At 36.2% G+C, this 21,574-nt stretch overlaps 2 protein-coding genes across 2 annotated transcripts; both read left to right on the forward strand.

Annotated features, from left to right (window-relative positions):
* Positions 1 to 8,877: 8,877 nt before the first annotated feature.
* Positions 8,878 to 9,366, forward strand: LOC137940937 (uncharacterized). The gene has a single exon (XM_068786056.1). It carries the CDS (start codon positions 8,878 to 8,880, stop codon positions 9,364 to 9,366), a length of 489 nt encoding a protein of 162 aa, XP_068642157.1.
* Positions 9,367 to 10,985: 1,619 nt separating this feature from the next.
* On the forward strand, positions 10,986 to 21,508 carry LOC137941787 (uncharacterized). Its single transcript, XM_068787367.1, has 3 exons — positions 10,986 to 11,103; positions 11,786 to 12,028; positions 20,950 to 21,508. The coding sequence occupies exons 2-3, from the start codon at positions 11,837 to 11,839 to the stop codon at positions 21,136 to 21,138; spliced, it is 381 nt and encodes a 126-aa protein (XP_068643468.1). The 5' UTR covers positions 10,986 to 11,103; positions 11,786 to 11,836; the 3' UTR covers positions 21,139 to 21,508.
* The last annotated feature ends 66 nt before the right edge of the window (positions 21,509 to 21,574 follow it).

Below are 21,574 nucleotides of genomic sequence, written 5' to 3' on the forward strand. Positions count from 1 at the left end.
GGACAACGCCCAAAGTAACTTTTAAGTTGAAGTCCCAGATATCATTCATCTGAATTGATTAAACAAAAATTTTGGAATCATCTGTAGCAGCCATTTTGTGAAGAACCATCATACTTATAGCTAGTGATGCATGCAATGCCATGCTTGAAAGACTACATTTCAGTATTTTGGGAAGGAGAGGGTGGCCTCGTCAGGAAAGAAAAGATGAGGTGAGGGAGGCCTGGGAAAGGCCTATGACCCTCCTCTCTCTGTCTTTACATGCAAAAGATAGAGAAAGTGAGGCTGCTAGGTTAGTGACTTTGTTCAACGTTCTTATTTTCTTTTCATCTTGGAACGCCTAAAGAAAATTAGAATTTGACAATTATTATTCTCAAAAAAAAGTTAATGAATGTGAAATAATGATTAATTTTGTTATTAATTATTTTTAAAAATAATAATAGTTAAATTTTTATTTTTTTTCTTTTCCGATGGAACCCAAATATTTGAGAAAAACGTATAAAAAATCACAATTTGTGAGTTAAAAGAGACTTAACGGTAATTCGAGTAGCATTGACTCAAATATGTCCTATTCTAATCTATCCTTATTGATGGCATAGTGAAGAATATCTGGTATTAAATAATATTATTGATTTAGTAGGAGACATATACCATAGCTTTTTTGTGAAAACTATAGCGAAAAATATTCTCCAAAATATGTTGGTTTCTTATGTTAGGGTTTAGAAATTGAAATAAAAATATAATGAAATTTCTTCAAGAAAAACTAATAACTCATCTAGAAGAATTAAAAGAAAACTTTACCAAACCAACGGTAAATACTTTAAGTGATCAACAAATCTATGTAGAAAATCAATTTAAAATTTCTCGAATTCTAGAGAGTTAAAAATTAAGGTTTTAAAGACAAAACATAGTAAAGAAGAAATTTAAGTTGTTATAATAAAAGTAGTTGAAACTAAAAAATTGCAGAATGTCGATAGGACCAAACTATTGACTGAAATCAATATTCTAACCGATAAAGTTGAACTTAGGGATCTAGTAATACAATATACTATCCCTATTATCACAATTCATCAAATGGAACAATTATTAATAGTCATATTCCAAAAATTAAAGGAGACTGTGTCTTGTCTACAATTCCTAAAATGATCGAACCGATAGGAATTGAAGGTACACAACTCCAAAATAGTTTTCATGTTCATCATGAAACTAGTGAAGAATATGAAAAACATCCTAATTTAACATAGGAAGAACAAAAATGGACAATTAGTATCCCTAGGATAACTGAAGTCTATAACAGAGATTGAATAGAATTCCAAAAGAAATCTTTTGTCTTCCAAAAGGAACTATTATAAACTATTAGTATCTTCTGGTACCTTTTGCTATTGACTATTATCATAATCTGATTTAGCCAAGCTAAAGAGATTCAAACATGTCCATTATAGATTAGTTCGCACAGGGTTAGACCCCTTCATACGAATCTACCAATATTTACCTTTTATCGCAGCAATCGTCGATAACTCAGTAAAAAAATAATTTTGAAAAAACTCTTCTAGGAGGAGTAAGAGTAAACTTAGGATTAGGCCTAGATAGATCTAGATGATAAACATATCCAAGATACTTTTTCATTAAAAATCTACATAGATAACTGGTCAAAAAACGGAATTCAACTAGGAAGAAGAGTTATGTGCATACTAGTATGCGTAGTAGTTAGAGGAATCAACACTGGAAAAGTTCTAGTTAAAAATTCAAAGAAAATCACATAATTATAAAAAAAATATTGGATATTCTAAAAGCATAATGGTCGAAGAACTCAATCCTAGAAAACTAACTTGACCAACGAAATAGGTAGTCCAACCAATGGTAACAAGACATTTACCTCTATCTAGAAAAAAACATAAAGTAGATAGAAGGAAAACGGGTAATCACCAACACCAGAAACAACTTTTCCCTCGAACCAGATAGACCCTCTACTAGTTCTAGATTCGAAGGAATAGTAAACGGCCAAATGCCTATGTTCCACTTCATATAGATGATGGAACATAATCAATTCACAAGAACTCTTGCTCCTGTACAAAATAGTGACTTACAAAAAACAGTCACTTATACCCAACAATCGTTAGAATCTTGTTTCAAGACTTTAACAAAAATAGAAGTCATAGTAGACAACCTTCACACAAAATAAACTTCATGTATAATGAATTTAGACATAAAGAAGTTTTAAAATGCCAAAATATTCTAGAATCAATTATAGAAAAGGTAGATGAAGGAACCAGTCCTATTTTCTTTCGAAAATTAACAGAACTCGACAAAGTTTAGAAAATCTAAACAAGATAAAATACAAGATATCTTAGTATTAAAAGAATAATTAGGTTCTAAAACAATGAATTCAAGGTATAAAAATCCTCTTACCCCTTGGACTCTAGAAAATGAATGAGTTTTTTATCTAACAGATTTAGAAACTCCTTTACCTTTAGGTTTCCCTGATATAACAGGATGACTTAAAAAATTAGTGTGCATAGCACCTAAAAACAAAAATCTCGAACAATTAGGTTTCATGAGAGCTTCAAGCATAACCTCATCTACAGACGATGAAGTTTATGTAGAATATAATAATTTCGGTAAACAACCGATTTATTATATTCAAGAGGAAAAACCATTCTCTAGTAAACAGAAAGAAAAACAACAAGAAAGTGATCCAGAGCCATGGGACTCTGAAGCCAATGTTGCCATTGAAACTACCAAGAAGGGACAATATTCTGCAAAAAACAGACTTACATATGATCTTGGTAAAAGATTTAAAATGCTTCAAGGAAACTCCAAACAAAATCTTCCAAAGAAAGAGACTCTGTCGTTGAAGATAATTTCCAAACAGATACTCTCATTCTAAAGTCTCATTAAGAGGACAACGATATCCAACAAAATATACTTTTGTTGATCCCAACAAAGCTAACAAAGGACATCATTCTATAGATAGCATAAATCTTTTCGGATTTTATCTCAATCTAGATTGCCCAAAAGATGGAGAAAAAATCCTTAAAGACTGGGAAAGAAGCATGAGTAATGATGCAAATATGTACAAATCATGGGACAAAGATTTTGCATATAACTTCTTTACCCATGCCGTACAAGGCAATGTTGTCAATTGGTGGGACAACCTTCCCGAAAACCAAAAGGCAAAACCAGAAGGATCTACATCCATTGCTTCAATATTAAAGGTTATTGTAGCAAATATATCAAAAAAGTTTCTAGGAATTCACCTTTCCCTAGAAGCCATGAATGAAAATCTCAAATCTCGAACAAGACTAGAGATGATACAGAAACTCAACAAGTTACAAATATGTAATATTTGTTTCTATGAAAAATACTATTGTGAGTTTGCAAGTTATTTCTTCAAACTCAAAACAGAAGATCAAAAACATTATCTGACCATCTTCTATTCAAAATTGCTAGAACCATTTGCTACTCATTGTGAAAAAGAATATATAGCAAAATATTGGCAAAATAATCTAAAATTTCCCGAAAATTCCATGGAAGCCTTCCTACAAGCAGATACTATGGGAAAGCGACATAGATTTATGCAAGACAAGCATGCTAGTCTATGTGAGGCGCAACGACTACAGAAGAAAAATAGTCGTGCGTATAAACAAATACTTTGTCATTCTGAACAAAACAAAAGTGTAGGAGCTTATGGTTGTAAAGATCATAGTTCAAAACTAAGAAAACATTATAAGAAGTTTCAAAAAAGAAATTTAACATCAAAAGAAGATTTCAGAAAAAAATATTCTCCAAAAAAGAGATATTTCAGAAAGAGAACTTTCGAAAAAACAAGTCCAAATTCATATTAGCCAAAAGGGAAACCTTCAAGCAAATGCAAATGCTTAATTTGTCAAAAAGAGGGACATTTTGCAAGAGATTGTCCCAATGACAAGAAAAAGCGGGAATATAAAACCTATATGGTACTTGCCGAAATAGAAGGATTGGAAATATGTCATCATGGTGACATACAATCCAAAGATGAAGTCTACGAACTTCATCTAAATACAAAATCTTTCGAATCGAAAAATTCGGAAAAAATGTCGAACTTTTTTGGACCTGAAGAATGAGTATTCGAATAAATGCAAAACATGTAGCATCTGTAAATTCTTATATCACGGTAGTTTTAAAATTACCTGGATATATCAAATTTCATATTTGTGCTCTTGTAGGTGCAGGAAGTACATTTTGTCTAGCCCGACATACTTTACTTCCAAAAGATTTATGAAAACCTCTTATTGAACCACCTCAAGTAACGATTGGTTCAGGAGAATGTTTAGTACTTCCATGTGAAGCTCGAAAAATTCACCTCAACATTGGAGGCGAACAATTTCTGATCCCTTCACTCAATTTTGGTAGTTCCATAAATTCCAGACCAGACTTAGTCCTAGGAAATGAATTGTTAATATTCCACACCCCTATTGAACAAACACCAAAATATTATTGTCTTCGATGTCAAACGAGACAAGAAATAAATGTAGATGCAGTATTTGCTTATGCCCTAAAGGCCTCAAAGGCTTATGCAATTTCTGGTCATGCACATACTCTCCATGAGCATTTCAAAGAACACAACAAACATGGTGATGAGGTTCCACCCTTAGAATCCTTCTGACTGCATTCAATTGTCCGTCTGGACATTATGAATGACTTGTTATGTCCTTAGGGTTAAAGCAAGCTCCAATCATTTTCCAACAAAGAATAGATGATATCTTGAAACCATTCTTTAAAATTTGTATTGTTTATGTTGATGACATCTTGGTTTTCTCTGAAACAAGTCAACAACATACAAAACAATTAATACAGGTTAAAATGTTGGGATTGTACTCAACAAAAAAAAAACCGAAATGTTTTGTACTAAGATTGACTTCTTAGGATTAAACATTTCCTTTGGAGAAATAATTCTCCAAAACCATATTTTAGAAAAAATATCTTCATTTCCAAATGATCTCGGAGATATAAAACAACTTCGAAGGTTTTTAGGATGCCTTACATATGTTGAACAATTTATTGAAAATTTAGCAGAGATTAGAAAATGTTTTGCAACAAAAGTTAAAAAAGATTGTTAAATGGGAATGGAGTCCTATGATAGTACAAGAGTCATTAGGATCAAACGAATGTTAACTAAACTTCCAACTTTAACATTACCTGATCTAGATGCCGCCCTAATTTTTGAAACAAATGCTTCAGATCATACTTGGGCAATTGTACTAAAATGTAAAGACAATGATTTTGAAAAAGTATGTAAATACACTCCTGGAACATTCAAATTAGCAGAAATAAATTATCATTCTTATGAAAAAGAAAATTTAGCTGTAAAAAATGGTATCAATTTTTATTTATTTATCTTGCACCTAAGGAATTTTTAGTTTGTACCGATTGCAAAACCTTTGTAGGTTTTATGAAAAGAAACCTCGAAGATTCACTTTGCCACAAGAGTTTATTTTGCTAGCAACAATGGTTTTTTCAATTCTCTTTTATTGTTGAACATATTAAAGGAGAAAATAATTATTTGCTTGATACTTTGACGCGAGAATTTGCTTGTGCTATAGACAGGAAAAAAAGAAAATGGATCCACTCAGCAACTGCCTGAACGATCTCGTAGCAGCAATAACAACTCTCATGGCATTGCTCTCTACACTCCAACCTCTTAGTTATTTCCGAATGAGGAGAAATCAATGAGAATTGCACCCGCTTAAGGTTTAATGATGAGGACTTACAACTCAAAGTTAAGCAATTAACTAACGAGCTTCAAGAACTCCACAAACGGTGTGTTACGCCAAGTTCTTTCGGGTCTTCTACCGGATCTCCTCAGCAAGAGAAGGAAGCCAGAACATTTGCACTTGTTCAGACGGTTGACTGTACTACTCATTTGAGTAAAGGTCAAACTAGGATTTCTACCTGTCATGCTCAGCATGAAAAGGAAATCAAAACTCAGTCTACTCAGAAGACAGAGGAATTAGGGATTTCTATCTATCGATCTCGAGCTTTAAAAGGAGGTAGTGATAACAAATCCTTTACAAAAGGAAACGGATGTGCCAACGAAAGATAAATCTTTCAAAGCATGGTTAGTTACCCCTTTTGAGTTCATTAGGTTGAAAAGCTTGGGTAAACTAGAAAGCCAAGTCCAGAGTGAGTTTGACTTTCTTAAAAAAATACGACCACTCATACTCACTGACATTATGTCAGAAGAACTATCGCTAAGACCTCAACAGTCTGCCAGTGAAAGTTCCAAAGAAACAGTCAATCACCAGACTCAGTTCCGGAGTTGGAATGAAAAAATCGGTGTAGGGATTCACACTCCCTTTATGACTATTGATTCTAGTGAAGGCTGGAACAAGATAGTCATTTATCCAGAAATGGATTCAAAATACATCCGGATGTTGTTTGACTACGGATTAATTGGTCAAATTCTCCTACATGTAACGGATTTAACCCCACTGGAGAAATTACCAAGAGAAATTATTGAGGCTTGCTAGGATTTTACTTAGTAATAAAAAGCAAGACGATACGACTTAAATTCGTATATGCAATTGCTGAAATAACTGGGCCCGATAAACTGTTACCAAGCATGTCAGTAATAACCATCGAACCCTGACGGAGAAACTACCTCAATTCAACCCTAAAGTAAAGCCCAAGGCAAAGGTATGCCCATAAGCTATGTGGATGGATCGACGCGTCATCGACATTCGAAATATAGTACAATATATGCAAAAGCTAATACTTCTTCGTCTACAAAGCATCAGTACCAATGACACTAGTGTCTCAGAGCTTCAAGGAGACTTCGACTCCCGTTCAAAAGGCCCTTGAAGGAGTCGAACGCAAATTTCAGCTTGGAAATTTCCCAGGCAGTAAAAGCACCAAGGAGAGATTCTGCAAGATAGCTCAAGAAGCCTTGAGCAGTTGCCACTCCTGCAAATAGTCAAAAAGAAGATTTTCGTAGAAGACATGTTGATGCAATGAACATGTTTGCAAATGGCGTTAGTTAACGTGAAAAATCAGCGTCAGCAAAGTGATCGGAAGAAAGATTCTTCAACGTCAACAATTGTGACGTCAGAGAATGAAAAGATCAAATTACCCTTACTTTTGGCGCCGAAAGCCAATAATGCAAGGGTAAAAAAGGAATTGAAGAAAAGGTTAAAAATACCTTCTACCTTTTACTCGGGACCATTCCTTTTAAGAGTACAATCAGAAAGTTTTCTAAAACCAAAACTATAAATTTGATGCTTTGACTTAGAATAGATCATCAAATTGAAAACCGAAGAAGAAGGCGATATCTTACCATCGCATGGTATGTGCCTCTTAAGCCTCTATGGCTTAGTAAAACAGGGAACAGACCGATGACCGATTAGTAACCTTAGAGAGTAATGTAGTAATTTTTGTATGTATTGTTGTATTTATATTTTCTTTTAGTATATATGAAAAGTGGTATTTATGAATAGTGTGTATGAACAATGTTATCATGTTTGAATAATAATTTGTGAACAGTAATTGTTTGAATTGTATATTTTAAATAGTGCTATATGCATAATAGTTTGGATGTTAGGAACTTAATAGTGTCGGTTACGCTCTGAGGTAGAAAGCGAAACAGAGCTATGCTCTACCTTGCTGAAAAGCTATGGAGCCGCATTGATTAACACGTACAGTTTATGAACCTCTGAAAACCCCGAGGTTGCTAAATACAATTTATCCAACATAGTGTTAAGCCGACAAGTATAGGGTCAAAGCCCGAATACTATTAGGTGATAGCAGAAGACGTGTTGGGCATATATAGGTAAAAGTGAGAATAGGAACGTAATATTATTGATAATATGATTTCGAAAGAAATCAACCGCATCTAAGAGGTCTCTGAACTTGTACATTTGTATCATATAGTCTCCACACACTAAACATATTTTCTCAGTGGAGAAACAAAATCAACAATATGAATAAACAACTAGGAGAACAAAAGATAAGATTAAGGATAGGGGTGTGATAGAACAGGAGGATTTTAGTTTTTGGTTGATGATTTGGCATGATAGATGTTCCTTATCTAACTAATAAAAGAGCATGTTTATTTTGGGTTAACTTGTACCAATTCCTTTGTTCTTCCACTCATTAATTCTCTCACTAAATATCGATTAAAAAAACCCTCAAATCTCCACTACTAGAATATCAACATTCATAAGTGGCTAGTCATTTTAAAATAGATCCAAACTCAATTTTTACAATTGATCGATTTTTACCTACACCCAAAACCGTCAAACCTCGATAAATAAAGTTTACTTACTTTGATTTTCAGTTCAATAAATCAATATTATTTTTCGTTACATTAATGACATTCTCATGCCCCTAGTTGTTGTGGGGGCAGAGTGTTTGTGCGTTAAAAAAATAGTGATGAAGCTTGGTGAGTATAATTAGATTAATAAATTAAAAGCATGCAATAAGTATTAACGAAGGTGTTTGACTTGTATAATTAAAGTAAGTGTTTGACTTCACGCTTTAGATTCCAATCAAGACCGGTCATTATCGTGATTGAATCGATGGTTCGGATTTCCCGTGGACTGTATCAGTGTCCTTTTGCTACTCAAATTGCGAATGATTACAGGGACAAAATTACTTATTTAACCCCTTTAAATTAAGCAAGTAAGGGCAAAAGTGGCATGGAGAAAATTTCCAACTTGCGTGCAACGCGGGTGCTTCAACCACGTCGGCACCCTCTTATCTTCTCCTTCCTGAAATCAGTCCTCCGAAACTTGTATCTGTATATAAAGAGAGAGTCATCTCCATAGAGAAGAAAGAAACGGCGCTTCCTGAATCTTCGTACGGAAGAGACGAGCTTTAGTTTAGTTTGGTTTGGTTTCTGTGGAAATGGGTTGCTTCCCTTGGAGGTCGTCTTCTTCCTTCGACTGGGTTCGAGTTGTCCACGTGAGCGGCTACATCCAGGACTTCGACTATCCTATCACCGTCCGGGAGGTAGTTGGCAACGCCAAGCCTCCGACTTACTTCCTCTGCTCCACTGCCCACCTTCTCTCCTTCGGAACTCAACCGCTCTGTCCCCATGCCGTCCTCGAGCGTGGCCGTATCTACTTCCTTATTCCCCACTCCATCTTCCATACCGACTCCTCCTCCCCTACCGACCTCGTTTCCCTCGCAACTCGCCTCACCGCCATTGCCAAGCGCTGCGGCCGCTACTCCTCCGCCAAATCCAAGCGAATTCAACCAGTAGCAGCGTCGGGAAGTACCAGTTTCGGGTTTCGGAACCGCGGCCGGACGTCGTGCAGTGTCCGCTCCTGGAAGCCCATATTGGAGACGATCGAGGAGAAGTCGTTTGAACGACGGGAGGGGTCGGCTGTTTGATCATCGTCGTCCATCAAGCCGTTTGGCATTGTTTGTAACGTCTCGCTATTGCCTGCACATAATGATTTCCCCGATTTATACTCAATTGAAAGAGATGTTTTGCACATGAAGTCATGAATTAGGTGAAAGTTGATTTTTTTTTCTTAAAATTGTATTTAAGGAGAATATTATAAAAAAGAAAGGGGATGGCCCTAAGATTGTCAACCTTATAAGAAGAGGGTTACAAGATTGCCACCAATATGTTGCAATAACCCGAAGTTGATTTCGTATCATCAAGAGAACCAACACAATCTACATCTACAAAACCTTCAATGTTAATAAGTTCGTGACATTTACAAAAAGTCTTATCACAAATATTTCTTTAGATATCACAATATTCTTCCAATGCTTGCTAATGAGAGAGTTGAGGTTGTTGTATAAACTAACTAATGACACTTACTACAAAAGATATATCAGGTCGGTCTTCCAATTGGGTGCTAAAATTTTCCCATGTTTACCTCATTATCTGACTCAACACAATTTCTCGCTTAGGTCCATATGGGGGTCAAAGACGCATTGCAATCCCTCTTTGTCACTATTTGTAAGCATTATATCATTAACATAAATTGTCATAAGGATCAAACCATAAATGATCGACTTCAGAGCTCTTGAGACAAAGATTAAATGATTTACTTCAGAGCTCCTAAACCAAAAACCAATAATTACCTTCTCCCTCTCAACCACAAATCCCAATGGTTGTGTGATATAAGCTTCCTCGTGTAGATCACCATTTACAAAAAAACATTAGAATACATATTGAATTAGGTAGAGCCATTGCTGAGAAATCTTCTTAATAGTCAATGTATAGGTAGAGCCATCGGTGAGAAATCTTCTTAATAGTCAATGTCATAAGACCGACTATAGCCTATAGTCAATGTCATAAGACCGACTATAGCCTTTTGCAAATTACCTTAATTTGAGATGAGTAGTGCTTCGATTAAGTTTAGCTATGTTTGTGAACACCCAACAACATCTCGTGGGTTACTTACCAATCGACAATATAGTATGCTCCCATGTGTAATTGTCATACATTGTAGGTATCCCGGGTCCTATAAGGCCTTCTGATAACTTTTGGGAATAAATACTGAGGTTAGGTTGTCGAAAATAAACAACTCGAAGATAATAAATGAATAGGTTTTTAAATTGCAATGGATCTATCATTATGAAGAAGACCAAAAACAACTAGAAGTGGAGTATTAACCGCAAAAATCAACCAACAAGAGAGGTGATTGGTCCTCTAAATATAGGGATATTTTTAATTTGAAGCGAATTTAATATAGTGTTGATATAAGTTTAATTATTTATTTAATTTTTGGTTATCATATTAATCCAAAAATATTTAAAATAAAAAAAATTGAATGTAACACTTCAGCTAAAATCCGATACGTATCGGGTATATGGGCCACTATGGCTACAAACCTACGACTAGTGTTTGCATTGTAAGTCAGTCCGCCGACTCTGCTCAATAAAGCAAAAAGAAAACCAGGTTCAGTCACTGGCAAAAGTCTATTCCAACTCAACTCAACCCAACCCGGTTTCATACTCGGATAGAGAGCATTTTACATTGCTTTCGCGGAGATTAAATTGAACAGGATAACGGCAAAGGGAAGACTAGTGGTGGCGGTTCCCGGACCAGTGGCGCTAGGTCCTTTTTTCTTCGCCACTCTCTTGTGAGCCAAGTCTCGTTGCGCCTCACAGGTAATCTTTCCACAACCTTTTCGTGTTTTCTGTTTTCTTCTTTTATGTTTATGAAAGTTTCTTTTTCCTCAGCAATTTGCTTTTTCTTTTTACAAATGCGCAGTCTAGTCCGTAATTTTTTTTCGGGTATTTCAGTTCTGGGGCTTTCTGTTTCTGTTGGGAGCTTATCTTATTTGTGTTTTCCGGAACACTTCAGTTGCTAGGTTTATCAGTTTATTTTTCGAAATACGCTATGTCGTTAAGAACTTAGTTATGAGATTCAGTTTTTCTCTTCTCAGTTCTATTTTATCAACTGTAGTAATTTCCGGTTGATGGTGAATATATTTTGCTTAAAATATGTCCTCACGTTTTTTTGTCAGAAACACGTACACTATGTTGATTTTACTTCTCGATATTTGTTTTTGGAAAATATTATGGGTTTTTTTCTTGTTTCTGATGTTGCTGCTGTTCTACCTAAATACTTTAGAACGCGAAGACCTTGAATTTTAAAGTCTTTTTTTTTTTATAAAAATTACAAAGTTAGTTTGAATGCTCTCTTAGTTATTGGAAAAATATGGAAATTGGATTGTTTTCATGTATTTTGGTTACTTATAAATTGGAATAACTGAAACTTATTATATATTTAAGATGGCAACTGAACCTCATCTATCTCTATTGCAATTGGTATTTTCATTATAACCAGAAATCATTCGGAGAGGAGTCACTTGGACAACTCAAGAGTTACGAGGCAACTATGGCATCCTGGTGCCTCTCAGTCTCAACTCCTGTTTCATCACACTTGGGGGATCTCTATTCTGGCGGTTCTAACAGAAGGACGGCTGGAGGGTTCTGTGCTCCTTTATTGAGCACCTCACCAATGCGTGTGGTCTGCATGGCTCCAGAAGAGGAGAAGATGACTCGCCGTTCTCCTCTTGATTTTCCTATCGTGAGTTCCTTATAATATCCCCTTCTCTTCCTAGTTTATCTTGGAGATTTCCTTATTGTGAAATGCAGGTTAGAAAAGATCTTAATGTTTTTCCATATTTATCCTGCTCTAGGATATTTAATGTACGCTCCACCTATCAATTGTTATTTAATCTGCCACCCTTGTTTTTCAGATGACAATACCTTTTGTATTAAGTGAGAGAACAACATGTTTAATTCCAACAGTTCAATGATTTCTATCTTTGCTTCTAATGATGATGTTACAAGGTGGGACCCACCATGATCACACGAGCTGGTGGGACCTACCATGATAGTGTGAGGTGGCATGATGAGTCATCACACGAGCTGACATCCTTATCACATGAATTGGAAGATTTGGCAATCTTCCTTGATTAATGTAATCGATTTATCTTCCTTTGATTTATGTGGATTTGGATAATCATGATTGATGTAATTAGGGATATTAGGGATCCTATCTTATCTCTAAATTTGTAATGAAAATATTATAAATAAGGGTCTTGGTTGAAGGGTTCAATCAAGCTCGCTACTTCTCAACTCGTGAAGAATCTCTCTCTAGCTTAAGCTCTTTTTCTCTCCTTTCTCTTCTCTCCTCTCTTCCTGAGCTCTCTCTCTCTCTCTCTTTGCTCTTTTTTCTCCCTCTCTCATCTTGCTCGAGGTTTCAATCATGGGGTCCTAAATTCAACATGGCATCACAGCATCAAATTTAGGATCCTCACGTCAAAAGAATGTTTTAGGAAGTTATGATCAAAGCTACTCATAGAAGGCTCTTTGTGAAGCAAGATTTAAGTTTGTGAAACAAATTTTTCATTTTTGTTATTATTACTTCATGCTCTTGGTTTTCAGATCTTTAGAAGATGGTTCAGAGATGATTTTATTGATGTCTTCATCTTATAAAATTATTGAGATTTATGCATCTCGAATTAGAAAAAGTTTACCATGGCAGTTTTGTCGGTTTGCAAGTTCTTAGCTGAACATCGGTTTATGTTGAGATTTTCTGCATAAAAGGTTATAATCTTGTGGGAACAAGATTTTCCTGATGAAGAAAATTGTTCTTGAGCCTATTATGAGTGGTTTTTTATCCATTGGATTTCAGAAATCTAATTACTTAGCTTCTATGTTAAACTTCTCCATTAACCGAGTTGTTTGAAGAACTCTACTCGGTTTTGTGATTTTTTGGAGAATTTTTTGACAGGTGGTTGATTGTTCTTGGAAAATCAAGCATCGAATATTATGTTTTACATAAAAGGAATCAAGCACAAAATAAGAAAGGAAGTCGCTAGTTGATGCCAATCCATTTGAAGAAAGATTGTTGTTTTTGAAAAACTTACAATATCTTCTTGATTAAGCCTAATTTTGTTTATTTTCGATCAATTATATCTTGCCTAATTCATGAGGAACTGAATATATACTGGTTTATCCCAAACTGGAGTCAAATAATTTTTTGGAATGATCTTGGAAAGATTTAATTTGGAATTGCTACCTTACCTTACTTGATCTCATGTTTATTGATTGATTTTTGCTATAATTTTTTCCCAGCAAGTTGATTGGCCTAAGAGGGTTCCCTCTTTGCCTAAAGACTTGATAAAGTCGGGTTCTCCTCCCATCTACTTGAGTTAGCCTTGGGTGGTCTTGAATATTCAAGCAGCTTGCTTAGGCTACTTCAAATTTGAGTACATTATTATCCTTGATTTGCCTCTTATGGCTGAAGAATACATGGGTAACAAAAATGATATTTTCAAGATTACTACCATACCTTCGCAATGGATATCAAATTTCTTGAGCTGGTACACATCGGTTTGACGGTTCCTTATAACAAGGGATTTACTTGGTCAGCTCACTAAACTTGGGCCACCCGTTGATGAAGAAAATATTGCTTATGCTAAGTGATTAAAAAATGACACTTAGGTAATTAGTTGGCTCGTTAACAACATAGAAGAACTTGTCTCCAACAATGTTATTCTTCTCGACATCGCCAAAAAAAATTGGGAGACATGTGCTAAGTTGTATTCTAGCTCTAACAACTTACACATGCCATATGATATTCTCCAAAGAATGTTCAAAGAATGGTTGGCTCGTTTTAGAATCTGTATTCAAGAATGGAAGCTAGCTCAGCCTACCTCCACCAATGTCTCTGTCTAAGACAAGCATAAGGAAGCCTTAACCACTGTCATTTGCCTAGCAAACATTAAGCCATATCTCGAAGTTGCTAAAAGTCAGTTTCTTAGCGCCTCTACTATTCCCACCTTTGATGATGTATGTGCCACATTACTCCACATGCCAGACTCTTCTTCTTCTTTTCCTACTGAAGTGTTATCCGCTATGTATTCCAGGCATAGGGGAACATCAACCGACCATGGCCGAGGCTGTGGAAGAAATTATAGAGGAGGACGAGGAAAAGGTGGAAGGAATGGTTTTGTTAGAACAAACGGCAAGGAATGCACCATTGTGGGAAATATGGCCACACTATAGAGCAGTGTTTTAAAATCCATGGCATACCAGAATGGGTTAAGGCTAATCAAACCTTAGTAAGTGATACAAAGGAGGACCAGTCTACCCCATCAACAGAAAAGACAATCCTTATCGATGATGAGTATGACTTATTCCAGAAAATGAAAACACTGATGGTCTCTCCTCTAAGTTCCTCCTCAACTGTTGTTGCCACCACCGCTTTAGGTATGCTCTCTGCCACTTCCTCATCTTGGATAATCGACTTAGGGACCTCCGAGCATCTCACAGATAACAAAAATTTACTCCACTTAGTTTCTCCTTGTCTCTCGAATAAACTTGTTACCATAGTTGATGACTCCCAAAGTAAAGTTCTCGGGAAAGGATCCACCTCTATTACACCATCACTTTTGCTCACAGATTTTCTTTTTGTTCCTTACCTTTCCCTTGAATCTTTTATTTGTTAGTCAAATAACACAACATTTTAATTGCTCAATTACCTTCTCACCCACTTCTTGTGTGTTTCAAGATCTTATAATGAAGCAGGCGATTGGTGGAGGCCGTGAATAATGGGGGCTCTACTACCTGGACGTGTCTCAAATAAATGCCTGCTCAACCAAGGAAACTAAGACAAGTTTATGGCATAATCGGTTAGGACATCCATCTGCACAATTTCTTCATCTTCTTTTCCCTACCTTTAAGGATAGGTCAAATTTAAATTGTGAAGTTTGTCAACTGAGCAAACACCAAAGGACCACATACTCACCTCATCTAGAACTTAAAAGTGTTGTTCCTTTTTCCATCGATCCACACAGATGTATGGGGACCGTTGACCGTCTCAAACATTTCCCGAGTCAAGTACTTTATTACCTTTATTGATGATTTTACTCGTACCACATGGCTATTTCTTTTTAAAGAGCAATATGAAATACCATCCATATTTAAATCCTTTCATGCTATGGTTGTCACTCAATTTTGTCAGAAAATCAAAGTATTTCGGTTCGATAATGCCTAAGAATATACTTCCAGAGATCTTGACTATTTTTGTCAAGAAAATGGCATTATCCATCAAACATCTTATGCCTATACCACCCAACATAATGGTTTAGTAGAACGGAAGAACTGTCACCTTCTTGAGGTAGCTCACAGCTTATTGTATGTCATTAAAGTACGGAAGAACTGTCACCTTCTTGAGGTAGCTCACAGCTTATTGTATGTCATTAAAGTCCCATACTTTTATTGGCCGCATGTTATCTTTACTGCATGCTTTCTTATAAATAGGCCACCCTCTTTCGTTCTCGGTCATAAATCCCCATATTCCTTATTATTTCCACATGTTGATCCCTTTTCGCATCCTTTGAAAGTCTTCGATTGTACATGCTTTATTCATATTACCTCCCCACAACATAGTAAACTTGATCCAAAATTTTTCAAGTGTATCTTCTTAGGATACTCTCGCACGCAGAAGGGTTATATTTGCTACAATCCCACTCTCCAAAGGCTACTTGTGTCCAGGGATGTAACTTTTTTTTGAAGATTCTTCATACTACTCTAACAATGCTCCTCCAGCTCTCTCTTCTGTAGCAGCCTCTCCTCGATCGGTTGTGTCCTGTGCTACGGAAAGTTTTCGACACCCTGAAGCATTGGCTGACACCACTCCTATGGACTTTGTGGATCCCATCGAGGTAAGTCAATCTTCTCATGTTCCCTTTGGACCACAATATGATACTTGACCCATAGCCTTACCAAAAGAACCCAGAACTTGCACTACGCCCTCTACTTCTCACCCTATATCCAATTTTGTGTCTCACCATCATTTATCCTCTTCATGTTGTCATTTTTTTGCATCCATCTCCTCCATCTCAATCCCACAGTCCTATCAGGAGGCTCTAAAACATCCAGTGTGGAAGGCAGCAATGGACGAAGAAATGTAGGCACTTTATGAGAATCAAACATGGGCTCAAGTTCCTCTTCCATCAAATAAAAATGTTGTCGGTTGTAAGTAGTTTTATACTGTTAAACAAAATTCGGATGAGTCAGTTGCTTGCCTTAAGGCCCACCTCTTTGCTAAAGTCTATACACAGTGTTATGGGATCGATTATGTGAAAACATTCTCTCCGGTGGCCAAAATGAACTTGGTACGTATTTTATTATATTTTACTGCTAATTCTTCCTGGCCGGTCTATCAGCTTGATGTGAAAAATGTTTTTCTCAATAGGGATATAAAGGAAGAAATTTATATGCAACAATCACCTGGATTTGTGGTTGAGGGGGGTCGGTATGTCGATTGAAGAAATCCCTTTATGGTCTAAAACAGTCCCCTCGTGCATGGTTTGATAAATTTAGCCAAACACTCATACGGGCCGGATTTCACAGATGTTTTGTAGATTACTTAGTATTTCTTAAAGACACGCCTAAAGGCAAAGTGATTTTGGTCGTATATGTTGATGATATTGTCTTAACTGGTAGTGATCCTAAGGGCATTCTGGAAACCAAGGAAAAGATACGTGAAGAATTCAATATTAAAGATCTTGGACTGCTTAAATACTTTATTGGTATTGAAGTACTACCGTCCAAACATGGGATCATACTATCTCAAGGGAAGAATGTCTTTAATCTATTGGAGGAGACATGAATGATGGGGTATAGACCAGCAGAAACCCCTATGGATTCCAATACAAAATTATTTGCAGGCACTGGAGAAGATGTGGATATCGGAAAATATCAAAGACTTGTGGGAAAACTCATTTATCTTTGTGTAACAAGGCTAAATATATCATATGCAGTAAATGTGGTGAGTCAATACATGCACATACTACAATTTACTCACTAGCAAGCACTAGAAAGAATATTGCGATATTTGAAAGGAGCTCCAGGAAGATGGCTTCTCTATAAGAACCATGGTCACTTCAACATAGAAGGGTTCTTAGATGCAGACTGGGCCGGATCCCTGGATGACAGAAAATCTACTTTGGGATATTGTACAATGGTTGGAGGGAACTTGGTTACATGGAGAAGCAAGAAGCAAAATATAATTGTAAGGTCTAGTGCAAAAGCAAAATATAGGGTCATGGCACACACAATTAGTGAGTTTCTATGGATCAGATCCTTTCTCATTGAACTAGGATTCTATAAAGAAGCCCCTATGGATCTACATTGCGATAATCAGGTGGCAATACATATCACCTCAAATCCAGTCTTTCATGAGAGAACAAAGCATATTGAAGTAGACTGCCATTTCATACGAGAGAAATTCCAAGCCGGCATATTATCTTTCAAACATATCTCCTCGCAAGGGCAAGTTGCAAACATTCTCACCAAACCAATCACTCATAAGATCTTGCCACCATTTGCAGCAAGCTGGGCATTTACAATATTTTCTCACCCCCAACTTGAGGAAGAGTGTTACAAAGGTAGGACCCACCATGATCACACGAGCTGGTGGGACACACCTTGATCACGTGAGGTGGCATAATGAGTCATCACACTAGCTAGCATCCTTATCACATGAGTTGGAAGATTTAGCAATCTTCCTTGATTTTTTTTTTAGAGGGGCGTGGTGTGATTCGAACTCACAACCTGACGCACCTGATGTAAAGAGAATACCACTAGACCTAACGGCCTTAGGTAGCAATTTTCCTTGATTAATGTAATCTATTTATCTTCCCTTGATTTATGTAGATTTGGATAATCATGATTGATATAATTAGGGATATTAGGGATCCTATCTTATCTCTAAATATATAATGAAAATAGTATAGATAGGAGTCTTAGTTGAAGGGTTTAATCAAGCTCGCCACTTATCAACTCGTGAAGAATCTTTTTCTAACCTAAACTCTTTTTCTCTCCTTTCTCTTCTCCCCTCTCTACCCCGAGCTCTCTCTCTCTCTTTGCTTTTTTTTTCTCCCTTTCTCATCTTGCTCGAAGTTTCAATCATGGGGTCCTAAATTCAACAGATGAAAATGCTTATCAACTCCCAAAATAAATAAATAAATAAATGCTTTCGTTATCTTTGATGAAACCAAACTCAGCATATGTACACTATCTGTTCTCCTCAAACTGTTTCCATCAATATGTTGGTTTCAACAAACTTCTGCTGAAAGTTTGAAAGTGTCTATACTCTAGTTGGACAAAAACAGTATGTTTGGCTTAATAGTAAAATTTGAATAAAACATGTAACTATTGTTCCTCTGTTGGTCTTGTTTCTGGTTTTGATTATGTCTACAATGGGATGGCATTTAATTAAAATAAGAGAAAGTGCAAGGAGGATTATGTAGAAATGTGAAGAGGAGAGAAATATAAGTCGGAAAGACTGAGAAGCACAATGGACAATCGAAGGAATATATCTTCTGTGGCACATTGAAGTCTGTGGGTGCCTCTTTTGGATAGGTTTAGGTTGATATACAAAAAGAGATTCATCATCCACAGAAGAGCGGCGCCATCTGCTTGGCAGCAAGACTTTGACTGGACCCTAAGTCAAACCAAATAAAAACCTTCTCATTGTGGATAGTGTTATTTTGACTAAAGACAAATGGAAAAAAAAAGGTTCTGAGATATTTTTCAAAAAAAAAAAAAAAAGAGAAATGTTTTGAGTCATTACGATTCTCAGATTGGCTGAGAAAATCATTAAAAATGGAAGAATTAAAATTTAATTTTCAAAAACTGGGGTTTCCGGTATTGCTCTCTCTCTCTCTCTCTCTGGATTTCTAGCGAAAGTCAGATGTAAACGGTCATTTTCGTTGTTCCCATCCCTATGAATACGTCTTGTAGCCCACTCTGAGGACCAGAACAAATCTGAAGTCTTTGAAAACCCACCTAATCATCTTCTACTTTATGTTTCAAAGCAAGCAACCAGCCTTGGAAATGATGGAGATAATACGTAAAAGATATGAAATGTATCTTCTTCTTCATACTTCAACTTAGTTTTCTTCTGTTATTGATTTCTGGTGGAAGTAATAGCCAGTATATCTTTTGATAGATTGAAGCACATTTCTTGTTTCAAGCGAGAGGAATATTAAGGAGCCTTTTATTTGCATTTTGCTTGTAGGGCACTGTACTTGTTATTAAAATCATTTCCAGTAAAAAATGATTTTTGAAGCATATTCTATTTAGATCTAAAATTACATCTGTAAGGTATTGGCCTGAAAAACTTTAGCGTCCAGATTTGGAAGTGGTTGTTGTTGAGTCTGCCTTTTTGTTTTTTTTGACAAATATATGTTGCTGTTCATATTGGGCCGGCAAGACACTTTGTATATTGTTAATTCTCTTTTTTCATACTATTAGTGATTCAAAGAATGACTTCAGCAACTTTACTGCATCTAATGTTTAAGCTTGTGTAATTGGTGAATTTCTTTGCTCTCTAATATTTTCTTCTTTCTCTTTTATTGTTACTACTATTATAATTTATAGGTCTATCAGGATAAGTAGTTGCATGTGTCTGGTGGTCATAAAAACATTGACCCATATCAGTTAAAAATGACAACTAAATAAAATATATGATCGAATACAGGAGTCAATTCTCAGAGATGGTTTATTTCAGTTGTCTTAGCTTTTAAGCTACAAGTGGCCCCATCTCTTTGAAATGGAGCATTAAGTGGTCCCTCATTTTTTTTAACGCAGAATTAAATCCTTCACTTTTACGAAGTAGCATATAGAACCACCTATACCAGTTTTTCTAAAGGTTATTGTGTAGTATAGTTCTTGTCTATGTTTGTATATTTTCATTTCTCATGGTTTGAGGAACAATAACTGAGCTGATTTAGCCTACTGGTGTGAGTTCATATATGACAATCTAGGATTTTCACTGCAAAGAATAATGTCAGACATTGGCCGATTCACATAAGGTGATAAACTCCACTTTCCCTTTCCTGTAATGTCTTGGGTCTTTTTTTGTCCAGCAAAGTTTGTGCTTCTTTAGCTTGACTCTGAAACCGTGTTTTTAAAATAAATCCCATCTCTTGTTCATAGTGCACGGTCTTCGCAATTCCACACTGACAGTGTAAACACTAAAGAATCTTGCCTCCTTATGTGAAGAAAAGTTTTCTGAAGAAGAGACATATCTTTGCAATTCCACCCTGACAGAGTCAACACTAAAGAATCTTGCCTCCTTATGTGAAGAAAAGTTGTCTGAAGAAGAGACGTTACTGTGGAATGTTACAAGATAAAAGATAAAAGAATGTTGAATGTGTTGCTAGATAAAGGAACGATGAATGGTATTGCAAGGTAAGGAATTGATGATATGATGAGAATGTTTGCATTTTCTTACGAGCTCCCTTTGCCTTCTAGAATGAATGGCTCCTACCCATAAATCTCAGATGATCTAAATAGTTGTTTCTGGTATTTTCCTTAATTATGTGTTTTAACGCTATCTCTCTTTTGGATTTCATTCTCACAACACACAATGCATACTCTTTTTTGTTTCTAAAATGGAACATCTCTTGTTTTTGTACATGACAGGAGTGGGAAAGACCCAAGCCCGGCAGGAGACCTGACATATTCCCTCAATTCAGTCCAATGAAAACACCATTACCCCCTCCTTTGCCAGCAGATCCCCCTGAAGAAGACGAGGAAGAGGAAGAAAAAAAAGAGGAGGAAGAGGAGGATCCTGAGAAGGAAGAGAACCCAGATAATCCAGAGCAGCAGTGATCTTTAAGGGTCTCTATCTGTCACATGAATCCCTCGTTAGCCACCATTAGCATGTGGCGAGGGGGGGTTGCATTTTTATACTGCCAGGGAAGCACCACCTGCTTTGGTATGGCTATTCTTTAGGGTGTTTGGTAAGATAAGTGGGAGGGTATCGTCGTTTTATGAGGGCAGGGCCAACCATCTTATCACCCGCGACTGAAGTGCAGTCTTGTGAAAGAAAAGTGTTCAGTTTTTGTAGGTTTAGCGTAGCTGAGAGTTGTAGAAACACATGTCAAGAGAAGATTTGAGTATATCAATGTAAAATTTGAAGTTCGAATTGCTTTATTATGATCTTTTCCTTCAGTACTAAAAACAATCTTGGTTGCATCCATTTTTTTTAAAAGTTACATTATTCATTTGTATGATCCTCTGCATTGGTGTTGAATAGAAAGTGTAA

Source organism: Aristolochia californica, unplaced genomic scaffold (assembly GCF_029961685.1).
Source record: "Aristolochia californica isolate CCGP_79_NKW_82.1479 unplaced genomic scaffold, dmAriCali1.0.hap1 SCAF_9, whole genome shotgun sequence".
NCBI lineage: Eukaryota > Viridiplantae > Streptophyta > Magnoliopsida > Piperales > Aristolochiaceae > Aristolochia > Aristolochia californica.